Below are 21,519 nucleotides of genomic sequence, written 5' to 3' on the forward strand. Positions count from 1 at the left end.
GCACTCCAGACTGTATGGATAACATTGTGCTGGAAATTTGATAAGCAAGTCTTGAAGCTTTGGTTTGAGAGAAGGACAGTCACGGGCTGGAGATGTGCCAACACCCGTCTGAGGGCGGGTGGCCCGCACACCCATCATCCCGGGGGGGGTCCCCTGTCCCTTCGCTCTGCCACCTGCGTGACACTCACCGGCCCTGAGAGGTCACACTCCTGGTCAAAGTCCACATACTCGTCCCCCTTGTCATACATGCCCAGACCAAGCCTGACGGGCCTCCCGTCAGCGTCCAGACGGAACTTCAGTTGACAAAGGCTGTCGAAGAGTTTGGACAGGTGGCGGCTCACCTGGGGGGAGGGAATGCTGGAGACTAAGCATCCGAGGGACTCCAGGGGGGGACAGGCCTGGGTTTTTCTGGCAGTTTTAAGCGTCCTTTTTTTTGGAATATACCCTGGTTCTCTGATCGGTCTTAACCACACACACTTAACCAACCAAGAGAAAAGCAAAAACTGCTCTTGGGGGGACAGAGGCCAGCCCAGGGGTCCCAGCACATTAGGGGCAAACGTCCTGAAGACTGCTTCTCCTCGAGGGCCTGGCCCAGGTTCTGCCTGCGTTTCCCTGGGGCACACGCTCCGATGCTAATCTCAGGTCACCCTTGGGTGTCCCTTCTTGCGCAACTTTATGATTAAAGTAAAATACAGTTGTCTCCCTGACACCTACTTAGTTAGCCGTCCTCTCTCTCAGAAGGCCCTCCAAAAACATTTCTTCCTGGCTCCTGGGACCCAGGATTCAGTAGGATGAGCTGGAGGGCAACTGAGTGAGTGGGTGTATCTGGGAAACAGCATCTCACCCAGCTGCTGGCATCTAACCCATTTTCCACGTGATGGAAACAGGGCATGGAGAGGTAGAGGGCAGGGTCAAGAAACGTCCCTCAGCATTTCTGTGACAGGTGGCCCCAGGGGAATTCCTGATGTGGAGGTGATACAGGGACATCCAGGGACAGTCCTCCAACATCCCAGGGCTGCCCAGACGTGGGGCCATGTCCACCTGGGTCTGCAGGTCGCACCCGCAGTCAGCTGTCTGTCAGCATACCAGGGGCCCGCCTACCTCCATGGGGTTATTTCCATTGGAGAGAATGTCCAGGAGGTCAGCCGAGGAGACAAAGTAGAACCTTGGGAAAGCCAGTCTTTTGGTCTCTAAGTACTCTGCCAAGGCCTTTTCGCACACAGCCAGCCTGGGAGGGAAACGAGGCTGTTGGGGCGTACTCTCCAGAGGGTCTCTCCCAGCCCACCCTGTCTGCACCCGACCGCCAGCCCTGGGGATCAGCCTGCCGTTTGCAGCCCCTGCTGAATGCAGCCCTTCCAACCTGGTGCCCGGTCCTGCCAGCCCCCGCCCCTGTGGGTGTCCCTAGGAAGGAGGGGGTACAGTTCAATCTCTGCAGTCGTCTCCTCTGAGGCTGAAGACACTGTGTGTGGCTGATGCGGCAGGAAGTGGCCGAGCGCAAGCTCCCAGGGAAGGGACGTGTTGACCCAGCACTCGGGGCGCTTGCTCCATCCTGGCCAGCAGGCGTGCGTGACCCAGGCTCCTGCCCCAAGATGCCCCTCATCTGCAGGCGCGGGGACTCACCTCTGCTTCAGATTTTCCAGTTTGTCGCAGAGACCCGGTTTGTTGGTGGCGTCTAGCACGTTGGGTGTCTTCACTGCCTCTCCCATCAAGGCCTGGGAGGAGAAGGGCACCGCCATAGACGGGTGTTCCCCAAGGAAGCCATTTCTGAGGCTGCCCAGCAGGAGGGAGGGGCTGTGCTCACCTTGAAGCCCAGGTCGATCTCGTCGAAGCGCCTGGCATCCTCTGGCAGCTGGGTGCGGATGTCTTCGGAGCCGATGAAGATGCTCTCCAGGTGATTCCAGGTCCTCTGGACCTCGAACCAGAGGGAGATGACCGAGTCTGCCGTGGACAGCTTCTGCTGCCAGCTCGTCACCTCCCTCAGGAAGTGGGACAGGTACTTGGACATCAGGAGGTTCTGCAGCTGCACCTGGTGGTCCTCCAGGGTCTCCACCAGCACCTCGTCTGACCTGAGCATCACGGTGCCCGTGCGCGGGTGCGGCTCGTGCTGGAACTCCATGGCGGACCAGGTACTCTCCAGGGCTGTCAGCACCTTTCAGGGCAACACAGAGACCCATCAGTGAGCGTCCAGCATGTGGAGCGGAGAAGGGCCCAGGGTCTCCCAGAACACAGAAGGAAGCCCTGTTTTAAGAAACGTGTTCATACCAACATGACTCACAATCATCAGAAGGTGGGATCCACCCAGCATCCGCCAACAGATGAAGGGTAAACCCCCTGTGGTCTGCCCGCACAGCAGGGTAGCATTTGGTCAGATGACGGCACAAAGTGCCACCACACCCTAAAGCATGGGGGGAACCTCGAAGTGAAAGAAGCCACAAAAGGCCATAGACTGTATGATTCCACTGACGGGAAGTGTCCAGGCTAGGCAAATCCACAAGGCGGAAGTGGGTTACGGTTGCTCAGAGCTGGGCCGGGGTACGGGAAGGTGGGGAGACAGCTCAGGGTTATGGGTTTCTTTTGGAGGTGAAGAAAATGGTCTAACATTGGCTAATTCTACTACATAACGGTGACACATCTCTGTGAATGCGCTAAGAGCCATTCAACTACACGCTTTAAATAGGCAAGTGGTGTGGATGTGGACCATAGCTCAATAAAGCTGTTTGGGAAAAAGAAGCTGAAATGTGACACTTTGAACTCACACACGAGTTAGTCAGGTGAGGAGACCTGAGTCGCAAAAGGAGTCTTCCAGGGGGTCCCTGTGCCCTGGCGGGTCCTCGCAGCGCCGGGGCTGGCTGGTGGCCCGTGCCCCCCACTCTCCTCTTGCCTCCTCTCCCACAGAGGAGAGTCCCCCGCAGAAGGAGGTCAGGCTGTTTGTAAAGGCACATGCCATTGCGTGCTGCAGACAGAGCTATGGTCAGGAGTCAGGTCTTTTCTTTCAGCAATAAATGCTGGAAATACTTTACATGGCTCCTGTCACTGGCTGGATCAGAGAAGGCCCACGGGAGCCTCCTTTCATGTGGAACGGCTGCTGGACCCCACATGAAACAAGGCTCATAAGGCACCAGATGGCGGATCAGCCTCAGCGTCATCCCACACAAAACACATCTCACTGTTAACAGAGGGCACCTTTTCCATCCCGGACTCCTTCACAGCCTTTTCTACGATGTTCCGGACCTCGTCCTCATATGCGTGTAGGTTCAGCTGGAGCAAATCCGCCAGCGTAGTTGCATCTGACATTTCGAATTTCACCTGGGGGAAAAATAGGCATGTGCCTATAAGGTCCTTTGTACTGGATGGACATCTTTATCCCTCATGGAGAGGCCATTAGTGGGCGACCTCGGGCTGTGGGGGAGCAGCTGGAAGCTCTGTGTTGCCATTTACTGGCTCCCTGATGGGCAAGGTACCTCTCCCAGCCTGGCCTTTCCTCCCTGTAAGGCTGCATAATAGCCAGAACCCATCTGTAGTGAGTTGAGTACCATCCCCCCCAAATTCATGGCCACCTGGACCTCAGCCTACGACCTATTTGAAAATAGGGTCCTTGCAGAAGTTAAGGATCTTGAGATGGAATCATCCTGAATTACCTGTGTGGCCCTAAGCCCAATAACAGGTGTCCTTATAAGAGAAAGGAGAAGGAGATCTGAGATGTTATCACAGAGGCAGGGACTGGAGTGATGGCCACAAGCCAAGGAGCGCCTGGGATCCCCAGAAGCTGGAAGAGGCGGGAGGGCTCCTTCCCCAGAGCCTTTCGGGGGTCCTGCTGACACCTTGATCTCAGACTTCTGGCCACAGAGCCATGATAGAACACAGTTCCGCGGTTTTAAGCCCCGTGGTCGGTGGTACTTTTTACGGCAGCCACAGGAGCTGATGCACCGCCCCAGGGTGCTGCTGTGTAAGCACGGGTGTGGCTGGGTCCCTGGAACCACTGCTCTGGGGACAATCTCGGGGGTCTGCATGGAGCCACCCAGGCCTCACATCCGTCTAACTCTCAGAAACAAGCATCCGAACTGGTTCTGAGCACCCCCTATCCCCCCATGGAATGCTTTAACCAATTGGTGCAATAAAGTGTCTCTCAGTCATGTTTGGGAAAATACCTGTCTGGGTCTCACCAAGCCCTTGGCTGTGCCAAATTCCCGGGACATTTCCTTGTTTGTTGATCAAGGTCCAAGGGGTCTCTTCCAGGACTCCTGGCTCCTGGTTTCAGGATCAAGAACTCAAGACCCCCCTGCCTGTCTTCCTGTTTCTCTCTCCCAAGCGCAGGCCACTTCCACAGGCCCCTGAAGCTTTTTCTGCTCTCCGGCCTCTTGGAGTTGACTGTCTCCTCTGAACTCATAGAATCGTTGCTGACTATCCCACCTGGCATGCCAAACGCGATTGCATATGCTGTTTTTTCTTTCTTTCTTTGCCTGAGAGCAGAGGCCATATTTTCTCTCTCTCTTTGTATCCTTGGCACCTATGTGGGGCCTCAGTAAATTTTGTTTAGCTGTGGGGAGTGTTCCTATTTGCCTTCTGTTGGTGTCAAGGCCAGTACCCCCACTTGGGGATATCCCTGGGAAAATTCAGGCACTAGGACTCTGTGCTCTGGGGTGCATGGCATCTCTGGAGGAGCTGTTGATCTGAGGGAAGCTTCCTGGACTCTCTGGACACTACAACCTACAACCAGAACCGGCTACGTAATTTGTGGGGCCTGGTCCAAAACGACGGGGCCCTTTGTTAAAAACATGATTAAGAATTTCAAGATGGTGACAGCAGAGCGTCCAACCCACTGTGGGGCCCCTCTGAGCATGGGCCCTGTGTGACTGCCCAGGTCACGTGTGCATGAAGCCAGCCCTGCCCACACCTGGCTTTAGAGCATCAGGTTCTGAGCACCTTGGCTGAACAGCAGAAGCCTGGCTGTTTGCCGGGGGCAATGCCCTCCACTCCCATGGCTTGTGGTACCTGGGTGGCCTGCATGAGCTGTTGCCAGTGGCGGTCCCGGATGGCGGGGTTCTGCAGTTCACTCACGGCACGGAGGGACGTGATCATGTTCTTCACGGTGTTGTCCAGCCCCGTGAAGGCGTTCCAGGTTTTCATCTCCTTGTCCAAAGACCTAATGTCTTTGGCAAACTTTTTGCAGTCTATGTCCATCTGCTCAACATTAATGTCTTTCCACCTGGTGGTCTTCCAGTCATCCATGCTAGTGTTAACCTGCGGGGGAGACCTTTGTCAGGGAGACGCAGGAAGGCGTCTGTGTTACTTTACTGCCGTTGCTGTTGGGGGCGGGGCAAAACCCAGTGTTTAGAGCTGATAACAAAGTTTGGTAAAGGGGGCGGATACACGGGGAAAGCAACCACTTATAAATATACAACTTAAAAGGCAGAAGTTAAAACACGCTTTGGCAAAATCCTGTGATGGGCTTTGTGACTGCTCGCCAGGACCCAGGTCCCTCCTACCTCTTGATGCAGCCACATAATTTCCCTTGACCAGTGAAAGATGAGTGACACCTGACACTTCAGGGTAGAAGCATTTAATTGCCAATGCTCGACTCAGACTTCTCCTCACCTGCCTTGGCAACCATGGAAGCAGTACTGATACACAGCCTGGCATGCTGAACTGCCCAATGGTTGCCAGGAGCTAGAGTGTGGACTTTGCGTGAGTGAGAAATACACTTGTTCTTAACAAGGTTTTTTTTTAAGGGCTGTTTGTTACTGCGCATTAGCTAGCTTATACCAACTGATACAAATGTGATAGAAGAACTTTCGTTTACAACAGTATGAAACAAGACACAGAATCTACCTGGGAATAACCCTACCAAGAGAAGAGACAGAAGACGATGATGCTTGCAGCCATGCGCTTGGTGAAGGCTGAAAGAGGGCTGTGACCCTGGAAATGCTAGTCCTTGGAATCAGAGAGTGTTGACACAGGTGCTTATGGCCGACAGGCCTGGGCTGAACAAGCATCCGTGTTGGATAAAGGCAGAGAGTACAGGGTGTTTACAAAAGATTCACCGTAAAGATACTTAGACGCCAAACCCTGATCCTATAGGAATCCATGGCTCTTTCTGGTAGGTTTAAGCCTATTCTGTATCCTGTTATCATAAAAATGCCGTGGTTCTATTTGTTTTGGAGAAGTTTTCTTGGAGTGTCCTGACTGTAAATGCTTATCGTTATCTCCTGGGAAATGTGACGTCTAGTCTGTGCAAACTGCTGTTTATCGAGAGAAAGGGCAGTGTCCTGTTCCCTGTGACTTTACCCACTCTGCTCTGCAGTGGCATTCGTACACAAGAGATGCAGGTTCAAGTTCATGGTGGTAAGTTATCAAGAGACTTCAACTTGTTCTCTCTTTAGGGGTGTTTGGAATTTGACCTGTGAGCACAAAGATTTCCCCCCATGTAAGAAGCATGTAGACTCACTATGGTCACAATAAAGACATCTACAATATTTTACAATGCTAAAAAGTGAAATAAAATGAAGACATACAGGAAAGCCGCTCCTGTAGGGGGACACGGCGCACTGCCGAGGGGGAGATGCAACCAGGGAAGATGCGATTCCATTTAAAGTCACATCATTTTCTTTTGGAGAGGAGGAGAATTTGACAAGGATTCTGAAGTTCATTCAAGAGACCAAGAGAGAAGAGCTAAAACGTCTTTGACAGTAGATGGAGGAGGACCGCCCGGCCACAGCTGACACGTGCACGTGCCGTCTACAGAGCCTTAGCATCAGGGGCCCTGGCTCCCCCCATTTGCTCTTCTTTCCAAGAGGAGCAGGGCTTCCAACTTCTGAATGGGGTTGTTGCATTTTAACAGCCACAGGATAATGGGGCATCCACACTCAGTGCCATCCGTGGTGGCCCACCCCACCTGCAGCTTGCTGACCCCCTCACCATGACGATCATGTCCCAGAGCTCCTTCAGCAGGCAGACCTCTTTGTGACAAACTTTGAGCTGCTTGTACTCTGGGACTGTGACTTCGAACAGGCTTCCAGACTTGCCCAGAGCCTCCATGACGCTCTCCATGGCCACGATGCTCTTTTGTTGCTGGGGGCAGGTAGGGACGGTGGTAAACAGGGGCACCCCCACTCAGGGTACCCGCTCTTCCCCTGCCAACCTGTCCTTAGAACCCTTCTCAGGGCCCTCGCCATGCGGCAGTCCAGCCCCTGGTACCTAAGGTGCCCGGCAGACTCCCCAGGCAGGAGAGCAGCTCCCTGCCCTTCCTGCCTCCACATGCCCCCTTGCTTCTGATCTCACAGGAAGATGGTTTATCTTTTCAGGTTCAGGCACACAGACTTTCCAGGTTCATTTTAATGACATGAATGCCCAGTTTCCACCTGAGAGTTCCAACTTTCATGCTACATACTTTTAATCTTATGAAAAATTATATAAGCAGTGCTTGACTGCTTTGAAAATTAGAAAAATCTAGATAAGCAAAGAAGAGGAATAAAGATTCACGCCCAACTCCTGACTAAGGGGCTGCTCTGGTGCTGAGCGTGTGCGCATGTGTGCAGGGCGGGGGTGTGTGCCCCAGCGTGCACCCTGCCTCAGCACAGGCCTTCGGACCCGGATCCAGCCCTGGGGCGGAACTGCCACCCGACCTCCGAAGGATGCAGCCCAGGCCCGGGGGGCTAAGTGCTCTGGGGCTCAGTGTATCTACTGACAGGTAGACCTTGACCTGTGGGAATGGTGCGCTTCCAGGCTGGGTGAACAAAAGAGCAGAGGCTCGGGGGTGGCGGGGGGAAGTGTGGGGGGGCCCTGAAGGGTGCCGTGGGGTCCACTGTGCTCGTGCCTGGTACTGAGGAGGGAGGCGGAGGTATGGGCTGGGCCTGGTCACACAGGTGCTGAGCACACTGCCAGGCGCACAGAGGCGCTGATGGTGCCCCCGCTGTGCTCTTGGGGCTCCCTGCCAGCCGTGCACCCCACACACTCCTGCCCTTTGAGAATCTGTGGGACCCGAGCTGAGCGGGTTGCCAGGTCCAGGGCTGTGGAACTTGTACACTGGGTGCCAACCATGGACTTGGTGGGCACAGAGAGGGGACATGGGTGAGGCTTGGCCACCGGCTACGCGTGGTGGCAGGTGAGTGCTGCCTGTGAACCTTGGGGCCCTGGCGTGGGGTGGGGCTGGGTGGAGGGTGTTTGTGAGGCTTGCAGGATGTTGCAGTGGGTGTGAACCAGAGGCCTGGTGGGAAGCTCCACCCAGCACCCACAGAGGGAAGACAGCATGGGGACATGCAGGTTTGTGTGTAGGTGTCCCCCAATCCCACACGCGCACACATACATGAGGCCTCAAGGCCAGTCCTGTTGAGACCCTGTTTCTGGACTCCCCAAAACAACAGCTTGAGAACAGACAGAAAGCGCTGGGTCCCCAGAGTTCCTCCCCCACCTCATCCTTGAGCAGAAGTACCTTACTGAGTGACTTGTAGGGGTCAGGGTCACTGAAGGTGAACGGGGCCTCTCGCCTGAACTTCTCTCTGAACTCGTGCTGCTTGAGCTGTGGAAACCAAGGCACAGGGGTTGAGCTCCTGCACCCCCCGGGCCCAGTGCAGCCCTGTCCCCCCGGGGAACTGGGCCCCGAGTACCTCGAACTGCTGGCACTTCCGCCTGAGGATGCTGACCTCGTTGGCCTGGAGGGGTGCTACGTTCTGTTTCACCTGAATGGCCAGCTTCTTGACATTTGTCCATTGCTCAGGCAGCTCCTAGGCAGGCCAAGGCCGAAACCTGGTCTTTGTCTGTTCTCTTAAAAACTTTCTATCGTGAGATAATTGTAGACTCACTCACAAGGAGTCAGAAAAATAGGACAGGGAGTGCTGTGTGCCTTGCCCCACTGTCCCGTGGTGGAAAGCTGTGGTCCCACTGGGCTTCTGCCAAGTAGCTGGCAGTACCTGTCGGGTTCCCCCTGTGCTCTAACCCCAGCTGCGTGTGCATGTGTGTGCGCGTAGTCCCAGCAATGTTATTGCACGTACAGGTGCTGGTAAGCATGGCAGCAGGCACACACCATGCTGCCCATCGCCCTGGGGACCTGCCTATGTTCTCTCTGTATCTGTGCCCTCCCCACCACACACCTGGCCCTGGGCAGCCACTCACTTGTTCTCCATTCTATAATTTCACCATTTCAAGAATGGCTTTAACACTCAGGTAAAGTTTCTTATTTTCTGTGTTTTCCACACTTGGGCAAATACTGGGTTTATAACCATAAGGTATTTTAAAGAAAAAAAAAATCCCAGGCAACAGATTCTTTGCCCACAAATGGAAGAGACGTTTCACATTCTCCCAGGATTCGCTAATGTTTTTGTCGGCAGCGGCACGCCTCAAACTCTGTTTATCACGCCAGCTGTGCCGTCCCCTGCAGACTGGGCATGCAGGCTCTGGATCCGCGTCTGCAGCGGGCCCGGGGCAGGGTGGCAGGACAGGGTGAGCCGTGTCATTTATGGTCAGAACACAGTGGGTTCTGAAGCAGGGCGTGGGCAGCGCAGAGTTGCCAAGACCCCCGGTACCATGTGGCTGTGAGCTTGCCCATCTGCCCCACGACCTTGTCACTCCTCAGCTGTGGGGTCTTGGGCTCTGGCTTGGGTCAGTGCCCACCGGCAGAGGAGTAGAACCTGTGTAAGTGGACACAGGGCAGCGACAGAGATGGGGGCAGGGAGGAGACGCAGCTGGCTCTGGGGGCAGACGGAAACTCCAGGGCGGTGGCCCGGCAGTGGCCATGTTTCCATCTTTTCCAGCCTGGCTACATCTTCTCCATCTTTTCCACCCCCCCAGCCAACACAGCAGCCTCAAGTCCTCCCCCTGCCATGCCTTACGGCCTGGCTGTCCCATAGGGAGACTGGAGCCAGCTGGGGCATTCTGGGTCGGGTCAGTCCCAGAGCAGCTGACCCGCGGCCCCTCTGGGTGCTGGCCCCGCTCTTGGCCTCACTGCCGGGCCTCTGACCTCCATGGGCCCTCCACTGATTGCATTCTCTGTCTTTTGTCCCTGCATCGAAGGCTGACCTCATTCGTAGGAGATATGGGACGGATGTGAAGGCATTTCTCATCTGATGAAACCCCACTCGGATGGAAGAACTACTGGTCCCACCACCTCACTGTCCCCTCTTCCCCGAGGAGCCTTCCCCCACCTCCCCACTCCACAGGGACTCCTGCGCCCAGAGGCGGAGGTCTCGCCTGCAGGCCTTGTCCCCAGCTGCAGCAGCCGCTTCTCTGGCCGTGACCCCACAGCTCCCGGCCCTGGGCAGAGCGCGGCCTGCTGCCGTCTACCTGCAGCTTCACGTGTATTTCCTCCGGCATCTCCTCCCCGTAGGTCTTAAGCAGCTCAATGGTTTCTTTCAGGGGCACAAACATGTTGTCGGTCACCACCTGCCTCTCCTTGACCTTCATCAGGTGGCCCATCACCTCCACAAGGCCATCATAATCCCCCTCCTTGAGGGTCTTCATTAAGCCCATCCTGGTGACCTTCATGAAGGCTTCCAGGTCAGCAAGGCTAAGGAATAAGAGAGCCCCAGTAACAGGGAGGGGCTCGGCCCATTTGAGCAGGTGGCGCGCCAGCCTCCCTGGTTAGCTAGAAGCCCCGCGGAGCGAGGGAGAGCTCCTGCCCGTCTCAGGATACCTGTTGCTGGCTGTCACCTGTCTTTGCAGTACGTCACCCCACACCTCGCCAGCTACATGCAAACTGACTGCACATCTGCATGCAAGGCCACAGCTCAGAGGGGCCTTTGCAGGCATCCTGGATGGAGCCCAGCCCGGCTACACTCTCTGCTGGCACCATGCACAGGACTTTGACCACCACCTGTAACTGCATAGTTACTGGTCTATTCATTACAAGCCAGGCTGTAGGCTCCTAAAGGTTTCCTTGGCATTTGGTGCCCACACACAATCAGTACTCAATAAACAGGGCTTGAATGAAAGAACTGGGTTCACTCGTAGCCAGGTGACACCTGTCTGCTGGGACCCACCCTTGGTGGGGTGCTGGCCTCTAAGCCTGAACTTTACCCCATGCCTTCCCTGGAGAAGGCACACTTCCACAGAAGGCCACTTGCAGACGCCCCTGGTATCTTGGGCTGTCCTAGGGCGTGGTTAGGGGACGTCAGGACAGAGCCAGGTGCAGGGTCTGTGCCTACCTGCTGGTGACGTGGCTGCTCAGGTGTCGCTTGAACATGAGGCCCCAGCGCTTGATGGTATTGAGGAGGGCCTGCTTGAAGGGGCGGCAGTCACACTGCAGCCAGCCGTTGAACACCTTGGTGTCCTCACACTTGGACACTTCTTCATACAGCTTCTCGTAGGAGTCGATCTGGAGACACAGGCTGAGCTCACCTGTCGGGCTGCAGGTGCCCGGCCCTGGGCAGGGGCTCCGGGAGGCCCTGAACACATGTTGTTTCCTCATCCCAGCACCCCTAGGGCTCCTTGTGGCCCGGCAGTCTGTCCCCAGCTTGGGATAATGTATCAGAAAGGGACATTGTCACAAGGCCAGCGGGCTTCTGAAGAACAGGACACAAGGTGCATGCAGCGTGTGAGGTGCAGGCGCCACGGGGTCTCGGAGCTCAGCTCTGCTCGCACGGCTTTGCATCCTTGGGGCACTCGAGCTCCACCAGCTGTCCGCACCCCGTGTGCCGCAATCTGCCCCCCATGACTCTGCCTGGGGTGGTCACTTCCGCACAGCGGCTCTCTTACACATAGCAGGAAAATATGTGGAGCTTTGGGTATTAACTGTTCTTTTTCATTCTATTTTCTTTCTTTTCTTTTTTTAAAGATCTGTGTGTTTTTATTCACACAATCATGAATTGAGCAGCTTCCCTCTAGCAAATAGAAAAGGGTTCCTGTCCTGTATTCTTGGTGCTCGCTAACTCTGGAGGGCTCATTCCTAGAGACAGGAACAGCTCCCCACCTTCATTCACATGCTAGCCACCGACCTGGAGCCCATGTCCCCCCTTGACTGCACCCCCATCAGGCCTCACAGGGCCTTTCACTCTGGGCTAATTCCCTGCTGGCCCAACACAGACAGCCCGGGACCACTGGAATGGGGAAAACGAGCCAGTCCTAAGCCTACTGGCCTGCCGGGCCCACCCCTTCCCATAGACACCACGATACAGGCTCTTGGTCCCGACTTCCTGCACCCTCTGCCTCCTGACCGACACAAGTGCTTCCCCGAGTGGCCCCTTCCAGGTGTGGCACACCCACCTCCCCACCCCTCCTGGAACCGTGAATCACAAACTCTCTGTTCAGTGGCAGTCGTCTCCTGATCCACTGGCCTCACCAGACCAGAAAAAATAATAAAACCTACATTTTAAAACAATTCACCCAAGTTTTCAGTCAAGCCCGGTGACCCTCCCTGGAGGTATTCCAGAGGCACGGAAGCTGGGGCCCAAGGCTCACACCCACCTGCTGCTGGAACTGGGTGAGGGTGGGCGGCGCCTTGGGGAGGGCCTCCTCGGCCCGGCTGTCCAGGGCCTCTGGGGTGACTGCACGCCCGTAGACCAGGAAGCTCCTCATGGATTCCTGCAGGTCATCCGTCCAGAGGTAGGAGTACGTCTCGAAGGAGTCCTGGTACTCCTCGGCCTCCTTCATGGCGCTGACGACCCGGCTGCACAGCTCCTCCCTCATCTCTGTGAGGTCGGTCATGTCCTCCAGGTCGGCCTGCAGGGGCAGAGGGGAGCACCCCGGCGGGCGCTTTGCCTGCAGTCACGACTCACATTGGACCTCCCCTCCCTGCAGGACAGCTCTCTACTGGGGGAAGCATTGCTGACCTCTCGAGATGAGAAATAGGGAAATTGCTCATTTGCAATGTTCTCCTGTGAGAAGATAAGCTGTGACTTCAGTCCAGCAGATCCCAGGATGCCTCAGATATTGATGCTTTATTTAATAGTTATTCAGCAAGGGCGTGGGCACTGGGGTATAGACAGGGCCCACCTGGTTACAGTGCACGGATGGGGTCATTATCCAAAGAACCACAGAAATGAGGCATTGCGACTTGAACCCTTGCTTTAAGGTGTAATGGGGAGGAGGCGGGGGAATGCTCTCTGAGGAAGTAACCACGGGTCAGAGAGCTGATGGGCAGGTAGGTGAAGGGCAAGAGGGGCAGCCAGGTGTAAAGGCCCTGCACTGGGAGGGAGCAGATATTCCAGGAGCTGACAGAAGTCCACTGAGGATGGATGACCAGCGCAGGGAGCATGGGAGGCCTGTGCTGGACAAGGCGCAGAAAGCCTGACCCAGACTGGTGTCAGAAAAAGACAACTCATGGGCTCATGTAACTGGAGAATCGCAAGGTGGGGGATGTTTATTAATCATGCTTTTCACTGCCTGTATCTTAAGATGCTTGGATATCTTAAAAAGTCTTGCTGGTTGGGGAGAGACTGTCCTCCCAGGGCCAGAGGGACTAAGGACTCAGAAGCGAGCACACCTCTCATGTCTAAACCCACTGACCCTGCGTCTACACCCCAACCACCTCCCTTATCTAGTCCCCACACTCCAAGCCGACATTCCTCCTGCCTTCATCACCTGCGATCAGGCACCAGGCGCTGGAGGTGACCCCTGCAGCCCAGAGCCTCCAGACATCATGCAAACCGGCCCACTCTGGGCCGTCTGCCCTTCTTCTCCCACAGAGCCCTGATGAAGTCTCTGGCCCGGGCTTCCGCCTCACTCCTGCTTCCCGCTGCTGCCCTGCCTGGCCCTCCCCACCTCCTGTTTCTGTGGGAACTACGAGCAGCATTAAACTTGTAATGCCTTGTATAGTCATCTCTGTAAATTAAAATCCCAGGGGCATAAATCAGGCCTGGGTGGGGTGTGCTCAGCTTGGGGTATGATTGATCCCGGGACCCTTATCCTGCTTTGCTCTGTTCTCCTCATCAGAGCCCCAAGATGGGCGCAGGACCACCAGATGTGCATCCTGCCAGACCCTAGAGCACACGCAGGGGTCTGGCTGTCATTGGCCTGAATTGGGTCCCATGCCCGTACCTATAAGCGGACCGATCCCTGGGTGCAAACACTATTCTGAGCTCTGCAACAGCTTGTCGCATGCACCCAGTACATCACCCCTTTGTGGCCCAGAAATCCTCAAGCCATTTTCTTTGCCTGACACCATTGCCTGGAAATCCCCATCCACCCTCTAAAACTCAGCTCACACGTCAGCTCCTCGGGGGAGCGGTCCTTGACCTTCCCAGGTGTTTCCTCTTGTGCACTCACCTCACTACACACATGCACACACACAAGTACACATACATGCACACATGCATATGTGGATACACAGACACATGCTTCCTCCCTAATAATACAGGGCATCTTCTATAAACATTTGTTATTGAAAATAATATGTGTCCCTTATAAAAAAATGTCAATCAACACAGTCCTCCCTGGGCTCCCTCCGTCCTTACCCCCATTCCTGTTTCCCAGAAGCAAGCACTCAACAGTCTGGAGTGTATCCATGGGAGGACAGACTTCAACGAATGAAACCATATTCTAAACACTGTTCCACAACTTGATAAACACTTAATAGCATGTCACCATCATCTTTCCATCCCTGGCTCATTTCTGTGCCTTGTCCAGACGGCTTTGTGTGGACGGGCCAGAATCTATTCAATGCCTCCCGTTTGGTGGACTTTGAGGCCTTCTCCAATTTTTGTTTTACTGTTACACGAACACACCTCAGGGGAGCCAGACTTCCTGTGCCTTTTGAATTCCCAGAATCCGAGCTGACTTTGGCTTAGTCGTGTTGGGTGCATTTAGAGTAGATGGCTAGCTGAGTGCTGAGAGAGTGACAGGTTTAAATTCTGCAAGGGAATGAAAGGCCAGGCAGCGGGGTAAGAGCACCTCTCAGAGTCTTGTTAAGGATGGGAGGTGTCCCAGGATTGAAAACAAGGCCCCCTGAGTGGAAGCCACTCTGGGAGGAAGGACAGAATCTGGGGAGTGGGGAGAGAAATCAGGTTTGTGGTGCCAGGGGACCTGATGGAATAGGAACCTCTGGTCTCCCTGCACATTCAGAACCATCATCATCGAAAATGTAAATAACCAGGCATTGCTGAGGTAGGAAGGCAGTTCCGAACCAGGGAGAAATGGGTGCCTCTGCAGGGAAAGTGGGTGGGCTGCACGAAGCCCAGGCTGACCTTGTAGTTCATTCGGCCCCTGGCCAGTCGTGGGATGAGCTTGGCTGCGTCGTAGATGTCCTCGATCAGGCTCTCAATGGACATCAGGAAGCCACCGTCTGCGCCCACCTCCAGGGATGGGTTGAAGACCAGCCTGTCTTCATCCAGCTCCATGTGTACTTCAAACAGAGGGGCGACGCTCTCCTGAAAGGGACGGTGGGGAGTGCCAATGCCTTGCCCTCGGCTGGACCATTCTCAATGCCCAGATGGTCATTCTACTCCCCATCCAAGGTTCAGGGCTGACTCCTGCTGGCTGGGACCGCTCTGGGGAGCATGCTTCTGGGGGCTCCTTGAGCAAGAGATATGAAACCAAATGCCCCATGGGGCCCAGAGCAGGTGCACTAGGCTGGGGCAGCAAGGGGAAGTGCAGAGGGCCCCCCCACCCCAGTGCAAAGGCTGTGCTGCTGCTGACCAGCTATATGGCCATGGGCAAGACGCCTCCCAGTTTCCCCAGATAAATGAAACTGGGATAACCATTTTATAGAACAGGGACACTGACTGTCTCCATCTCTTTGGGTTGTCTCTCAGAGACTATATCAATCAACAACATATAAAGCATGTAGAGTGATGGCTGGTTCACTTCTAACGCTAGCAGCCATGGCCACAGCCATGCAGGGTCACAGCCAGGCCAGATGGCCTTTGCTATGCTCCAGAAGGGACAAGCTTTGACAGCCATCTGAGGTTTCTATTTACAAAGCAGGGGCACACCATGACCCCGTCTGATCCTGGAGTCCCGCTGTGAGGCCACAAGGTGGGAGTGGCTGTCCTCATTTGCAAGATGACAGGATGGAAGTTAGCCCAACACACCAGCAGTTCTCAAAGTGTGGGCCAAGGCCCACAGGCACCACAAGATCCACTCCACGGCCACTGATCCTCCCCCAGACACAGCCCTGTGGTGGTCAGCTGGAGAACCCGTGGGTTTTCTCTGTGACCATGGTGGGGTGTTGACCAGGTCCAGGTGAGTTGCTAAGTGGTAGGAAAGGTTCATCATCACAGACTCAGGGGACTAGGCCTTTCCAAAGAGCCTAACTCAGGGGTTTACCCCTGCCTCTAGGCCACTCGCAAATAAGGGGCCGCCTGGGATTTCTGAGAAGGACGCTTTGTTATCAGGCAATCATCGTGGCTTTGGCTGGGGATGCAAACTGGTCACCTTCACTGCCGGCCCTGCAGCGCTGTGGGCTAGCGGTGAACCTCACGGCCGGGCGTGGTAACTACTTTCACCACCAGAATTTAGGGCCTGTGATTGGTGACAACCACCCCAGCAGACGTGTGTGCTGGGCTCAAGCGCAAACTGTCCGCCCTCTTCGACTTGTCCACGGTGTCTCGCTGTGGTTCTCACCATCCTCTCCTGTGGGTGGGCTGGATGGGCTGGGCGTCTTTGATCTTGCCTACTAGCAGCTATCAAAATCATTTGGGAATCATTGTAATGGAAAAGACATGGGTTGGGAAGGGCTCACCTGGAGAGAAAACATGGGAGAACTTCCCCGAATGAAATGAACAAGCACACCCTCTTTGCTGACCTGGTCTGCACCCGCACTGTACCCGGCAGAGGGCTGAATAGGCTAGTGGCTGATCCTGCTGACAGGAGGGCGCCCCCACCCCAATCTGCATGAGTGGGGGCAGTGGTGCCTGATTTCCCTCACCCGGCAGCAGGGCAGGACCGCTCAGGTATTCCACAGCCGATGCATGGAGTGCCAGATTTAAGGTGACCAGACGTCCCCAGTGCCTGACACTGAGGAGGACCCAGATGCAGGGCTTCTAGTTTAAAATCGGGATGAGTTGGTCACCCTAGGCAGATTTTAATAACTCCATTTATTTATAACATGACAGCTTATTCTTTCACCAGGAAGCTGCAAACTATAGATTCCAACATCGTTATCTTACATTTATAATACAAATATGTGCATATACCTACGCATACACATCTACACATGCGGATCTCATAATCAAAACTCACATCTGTAACCATGTTGTCCATTAGGTAGCTGAGAGATTTGTGAATGAAGTCGTCAAATTCGTCTAAGACCATCTTGTCAATGTAGTCGATATAATCCTTCCAGGACAAGCTTGTCGTATCTGCTCTGAACAGTTCTGCGTTTTCCTGCAAACAGAACCACACAGTTGGTTGACATTTCACTGGTTTGTCCATCCACTCTTTAATCGGCTTATTCAGTGAGTCCCTGGCCTGCCCCATACTCGTTCACGCACTGCGGACACACGGTCCCCTCGGTCCCCTAGTGGTCGGGGCTCTTCCCCACAGCAGGCTTTGCGCAGGCTGCTTGCTCCCATCCTCCCTCCCACGTCTGGCTTCTTCAGTCTTTTAGTTTCAGCTCAAAAGTCACCTCCTCACAAAGGCCTTCCATTCGTCTCAGGTTTGGTTCCTGTCCCTGCCGCCCACCTGTATCTCTCCAGCAATCCCCTGTCTGCACCGATCATGGTGCAGATGACAACTCGGAATCACTTTATTTATTTGTCTTTGGTCTATACCTCCCCTCGATGCCAAGCTTCATGAGGACAGGGATTGACCATCTTTTCTACTGTTGTACCTGCAGCACTCAGCAGGGTGCCTGGGACAGAGCGGGAGCTGGAGGGTGAGCGGGTGGGTGGGTGATGGGTTTATGGGTGGAAGGGTAGATGGATAGATAGTGAATCTCTGAGATACCAAATGCTACAGGGAAACACAAAGATGAGTGTGACCCGGTTTGCAGCCTCAGGCAGTTACTCTAATAGGGGTGAGAAGATACAGGCTGAAATAATTAAGTTGTAAGGTAAAAAGAAATGGTTCCGCTGTATCACGGGAGTAGAGGACTCCTCCATGTGTGCAAATACTTGGGACAACAAAGCCTTGTCTCAGTGACTCACTGGCCTCTCTCCCAAGCCCCGCCCCTGTTCCCAGCTGCCCCGCCCCTGTTCCCAGCTGCCCCGCCCCTGTTCCCAGCTGCCCCGTCCCTGTTCCCAGCTGCCCCGCCCCTGTTCTCAGCTGCCCCGCCCCTGTTCCCAGCTGCCCCGCCCGTTCCCAGCTGCCCCGCCCCTGTTCCCAGCTGCCCCGCCCCTGTTCCCAGCTGCCCCGCCCCTGTTCCCAGCTGCCCTGCCCCTGTTCCCAGCTGCCCTGTATCTGTTCTCAGCCGCCATGCCTCCTTGCAGCCCTCTTGCTGTGCTCCTGTGCTGTGAAACTTGTCCTGACCCTAAGCCAAGTTTCTCTCTCCTGTGCTGTTTCCAACACTTCCGAGAGTGTTAATAGGTTAACCAGTTAGCTCTTCTAAGTCATGTTTTTGCAGTTTAACATTTTAATTTGGTGGGACTTCCTGGCACCATAGCAGGGGGGGGAGGAAGAAGATCAAGAAATGAGATGAAACATCTTCTGGTCCAGTCAGTCTCTCCGCTGGAGTAATGGCCTTCCGAGCAATGACTTGGCCCATGAGGGCAGCGGGGCCTGCGGGTCTGCCTGGCTGTGTTGACCCATCAGGTAAGTCCTACCAATGACTGCGCCACGCACTGGGCAACCCCAAAAAACTTCCCTGAAAACGTCTTGAGCTCAAGGGAGAATTTCCTTTTTTTCAGGTCGATGTAGGGCTCTGCTTTTCATATCCGTCTGAGAAGCAAGCTAAGGCGCAAGCTGGACAGGCGGCTGCCAGGTGAGGAAGGCCCAGTACCCCCTGCGCTGTCAGGAGTGCAGGCGGAGCTTCCAGGGTAGCCTGGTTGCTGTCTCGCAGGCTCCCTCTGAGCACGCCTGCAGGGACACAGGCCCACTGGCAGTTGAGACTATTGGCAAAAAGGAATGACTTGCGCTGTAGGCAGCTCAGCCGGGTTGGCAGGGGTGTGGCATCACATCGCCCAAAGAAAATGCGCCGGCAGGGACATGCCTCACACACACATTCCACGTCCCTCACTCCTTATGTGCTGCCGTTCCTTCCTCCCACTTGGGGACAGGGACGGGGACGGGGACGGGAAGGGAAGCAGTGCTTGCCCTCGGGCAGCTCGTCTCCAGGAAACAAGATTTGTTGACCTTGTGGGAAGACGTCACTTGTCTACACCAGTGTCGTGCAGGGCAGGGGGTCTGATCCTCTTGGATCAGAGGGGGGCAGACATACGAACAAGAGGAATTGGCTTCAAAGCAGACATTTAGGAGGGCCTGCTATTTTAAAATTAGACTCTTGGATTAAAGATGGGAGAACTCTGTGGCCACTGAAGTCATAGCTTTGTGATTTCTAGCCCTCCCTCCTCCACCTCCCTAGGCAACGCGGGTGGGCGCTGGGGGGCTCCTGGCGCGTCCTTACTGCGACCATGGCTTGGATCCGCTGGCCGGCGGCCTTGACCATGGCGTAGCATCTGTGGAGATCGATCACCCTCCCATGCAGGTCTAACAGGGCCTCTTCCTTGCTGTCCTTTCTTTCAAACATCGGGTTGTCTGACCACTCCTGAGAAAACGTGGGGGTGAGAACAGCATTCAGAGAAAGCGCTTCTGGTCTTGCTCCCTTGCCGTGCTCCCCTTGGCGTGACTGTCCGGCCCCTTCCTGACCTCGGAGAGGCCTGCTGGCCAGAGAGCCTTAGACGACTGAACTCAAAACCAGTCAAGGCCCCAGGGGCCGCCAGGAGACACTTCCTGGGGAGAGGCTGAGAGCGAGGGTGTGGGGTCGGAGACAGGCAGGGCGCTCGCAGCTCCAAACAGGCTGTGGGATGGGGTCCCTTCTGTGGGGGTGACTGACCTGCCGCCTAGGGTGGGGAAGGGTCGGCAGGGCAGTAGGGCTGTGGCTGTCCTGTACTTAGGAGTTTAAAAAGGGTGTTAGTCAGGCGGAGCCAACATGGCGGTGTGAGTAAGACAGTGGGAATCTCCTCCCAAAAACACGTATATTTTTGAAAATACAACAAATACAACTAATCCTAAAAGAGAGACCAGAAGACACAAGACAACAGCCAGACCACATCCACACGTGCGAGAGCCCAGCGCCTGGTGAAAGGGGTAAGATACAAGCCGCAGCCTGGCGGGACCCAAGCACCCCTCACCCCAGCTCCGGGCGGGAGGAGAGGAGTCGGAGCGGGGAGGGAGAGGGAGCCCAGGACTGCTGAGCACCCAGCCCCAGCCATCCGCACCAGAGCGCAGACACAGTGCATGCGTGAAGGGCTGGAAACTAGGGAAACAGGGAAGCAAGACCTCTGAGCGGGTGCCGAGGCTGATGCCCCTGTGACAAAGAAAAGCGAGTGCTTTTTGAAAGTCTTAAAGGGACAGGGACCCCACAGCTGGACGGAAACAACACAGGTCACAGCCCAGTGGCTGGAAATTACAGGGAAAACCGGGCGCACTAACCCCCTGGGCAACAGCTCTGAGACCCCCCCATGGAGGTAAACAGCCAAACAGCCCCCCGTCCATTACCCCTCTGGGGCGTGGCGAAACCAGAGCAGCCTGAGGCAGACCACACGCTCAGCAAGGGAGCTTCCTCCATACCGGCCGGGCAAGACACAAAGACCCAGCCTACACGCAATTACCCAACACACGCCACCAGGGGTCGCAGTTGTCCCAGTAAAGAAAGGCCAGTAGCAAGTGGAAAGCTTGGCCCCCCCAGCTGACAGTCAATAGCACCTGTCAACATGAAAAGGCAAAAAAATATGATCCAGACAAGACTAACCCAGACAGCTTCGGCACCTTCTACATCTTCCCCTGAGAAGGAACCTGGGGAGATAGATTTAACCAGTCTTCCTGAAAAAGAATTCAAAACAAAAGGCATAACCATGCTGATGGACTTGCAGAGAAATATGCAAGAACTAGGGAAGGAGAATACAGAAATAAAACAAGCTTTGGAAGGACTTCAAAACAGAATGGACGAGATGCAAGAGACCATTAATAGACTAGAAAACAGAGAACAGGAACGCAGAGAAGCTGATGCAGAGAGAGATAAAAGGATCTCCAGGAATGAAAGAATTCTAAGAGAGCTGAGTGATCAATGGAAACGGAACAATATATGCATTAAAGGGGTACCAGAAGAAGAAGAGAGAGAAAAAGGGATAGAAAGTGTCTTTGAAGAAATAATTGCTGAAAACTTCCCAAAACTAGGGGAGGAAATGGCCTCTCAGACCACAGAGGTACACAGAACTCCCATGACAAGGGATCCAAGGAGGGCAACACCAAGACACATAATAATTAAAATGGCAAAGATCAAAGACAAGGACAAAGTATTAAAGGCAGCCAGAGAGAAAAAAAAGGTTATCTACGAAGGAAAACCCATCAGGCTATCATTAGACTTCTCAACAGAAAACCTACAGGCCAGAAGAGAATGGCATGATATACTTGATGCAATGAAAGAGAAGGGCCTCGAACCAAGACTACTGTATCCAGCACGATTATCATTTAAATATGAAGGAGGGATTAAGCAAT

General features: G+C 54.7%; 1 protein-coding gene across 1 annotated transcript in view; it reads right to left on the minus strand.

Annotated features, from left to right (window-relative positions):
* The window catches only part of DNAH17 (dynein axonemal heavy chain 17), a 127,430-nt gene that overhangs the window by 61,110 nt on the left and 44,801 nt on the right, over positions 1–21,519 (minus strand). The window contains exons 17-31 of the mRNA XM_073236021.1: positions 19,427–19,567; positions 17,107–17,250; positions 15,111–15,293; positions 12,394–12,648; positions 11,136–11,305; positions 10,276–10,498; positions 8,604–8,720; positions 8,429–8,515; positions 6,916–7,068; positions 4,993–5,241; positions 3,184–3,306; positions 1,802–2,149; positions 1,621–1,712; positions 1,102–1,228; positions 189–341 (exon numbers count right to left, since the gene is read on the minus strand). Of these exons, the coding sequence (XP_073092122.1) occupies positions 189–341; positions 1,102–1,228; positions 1,621–1,712; positions 1,802–2,149; positions 3,184–3,306; positions 4,993–5,241; positions 6,916–7,068; positions 8,429–8,515; positions 8,604–8,720; positions 10,276–10,498; positions 11,136–11,305; positions 12,394–12,648; positions 15,111–15,293; positions 17,107–17,250; positions 19,427–19,567 (2,565 nt within the window). The remainder of the gene's footprint in view (positions 1–188; positions 342–1,101; positions 1,229–1,620; positions 1,713–1,801; positions 2,150–3,183; positions 3,307–4,992; positions 5,242–6,915; positions 7,069–8,428; positions 8,516–8,603; positions 8,721–10,275; positions 10,499–11,135; positions 11,306–12,393; positions 12,649–15,110; positions 15,294–17,106; positions 17,251–19,426; positions 19,568–21,519) is intronic.

This window comes from Manis javanica, chromosome 4, assembly GCF_040802235.1.
Source record: "Manis javanica isolate MJ-LG chromosome 4, MJ_LKY, whole genome shotgun sequence".
Classification (NCBI taxonomy): domain Eukaryota; kingdom Metazoa; phylum Chordata; class Mammalia; order Pholidota; family Manidae; genus Manis; species Manis javanica.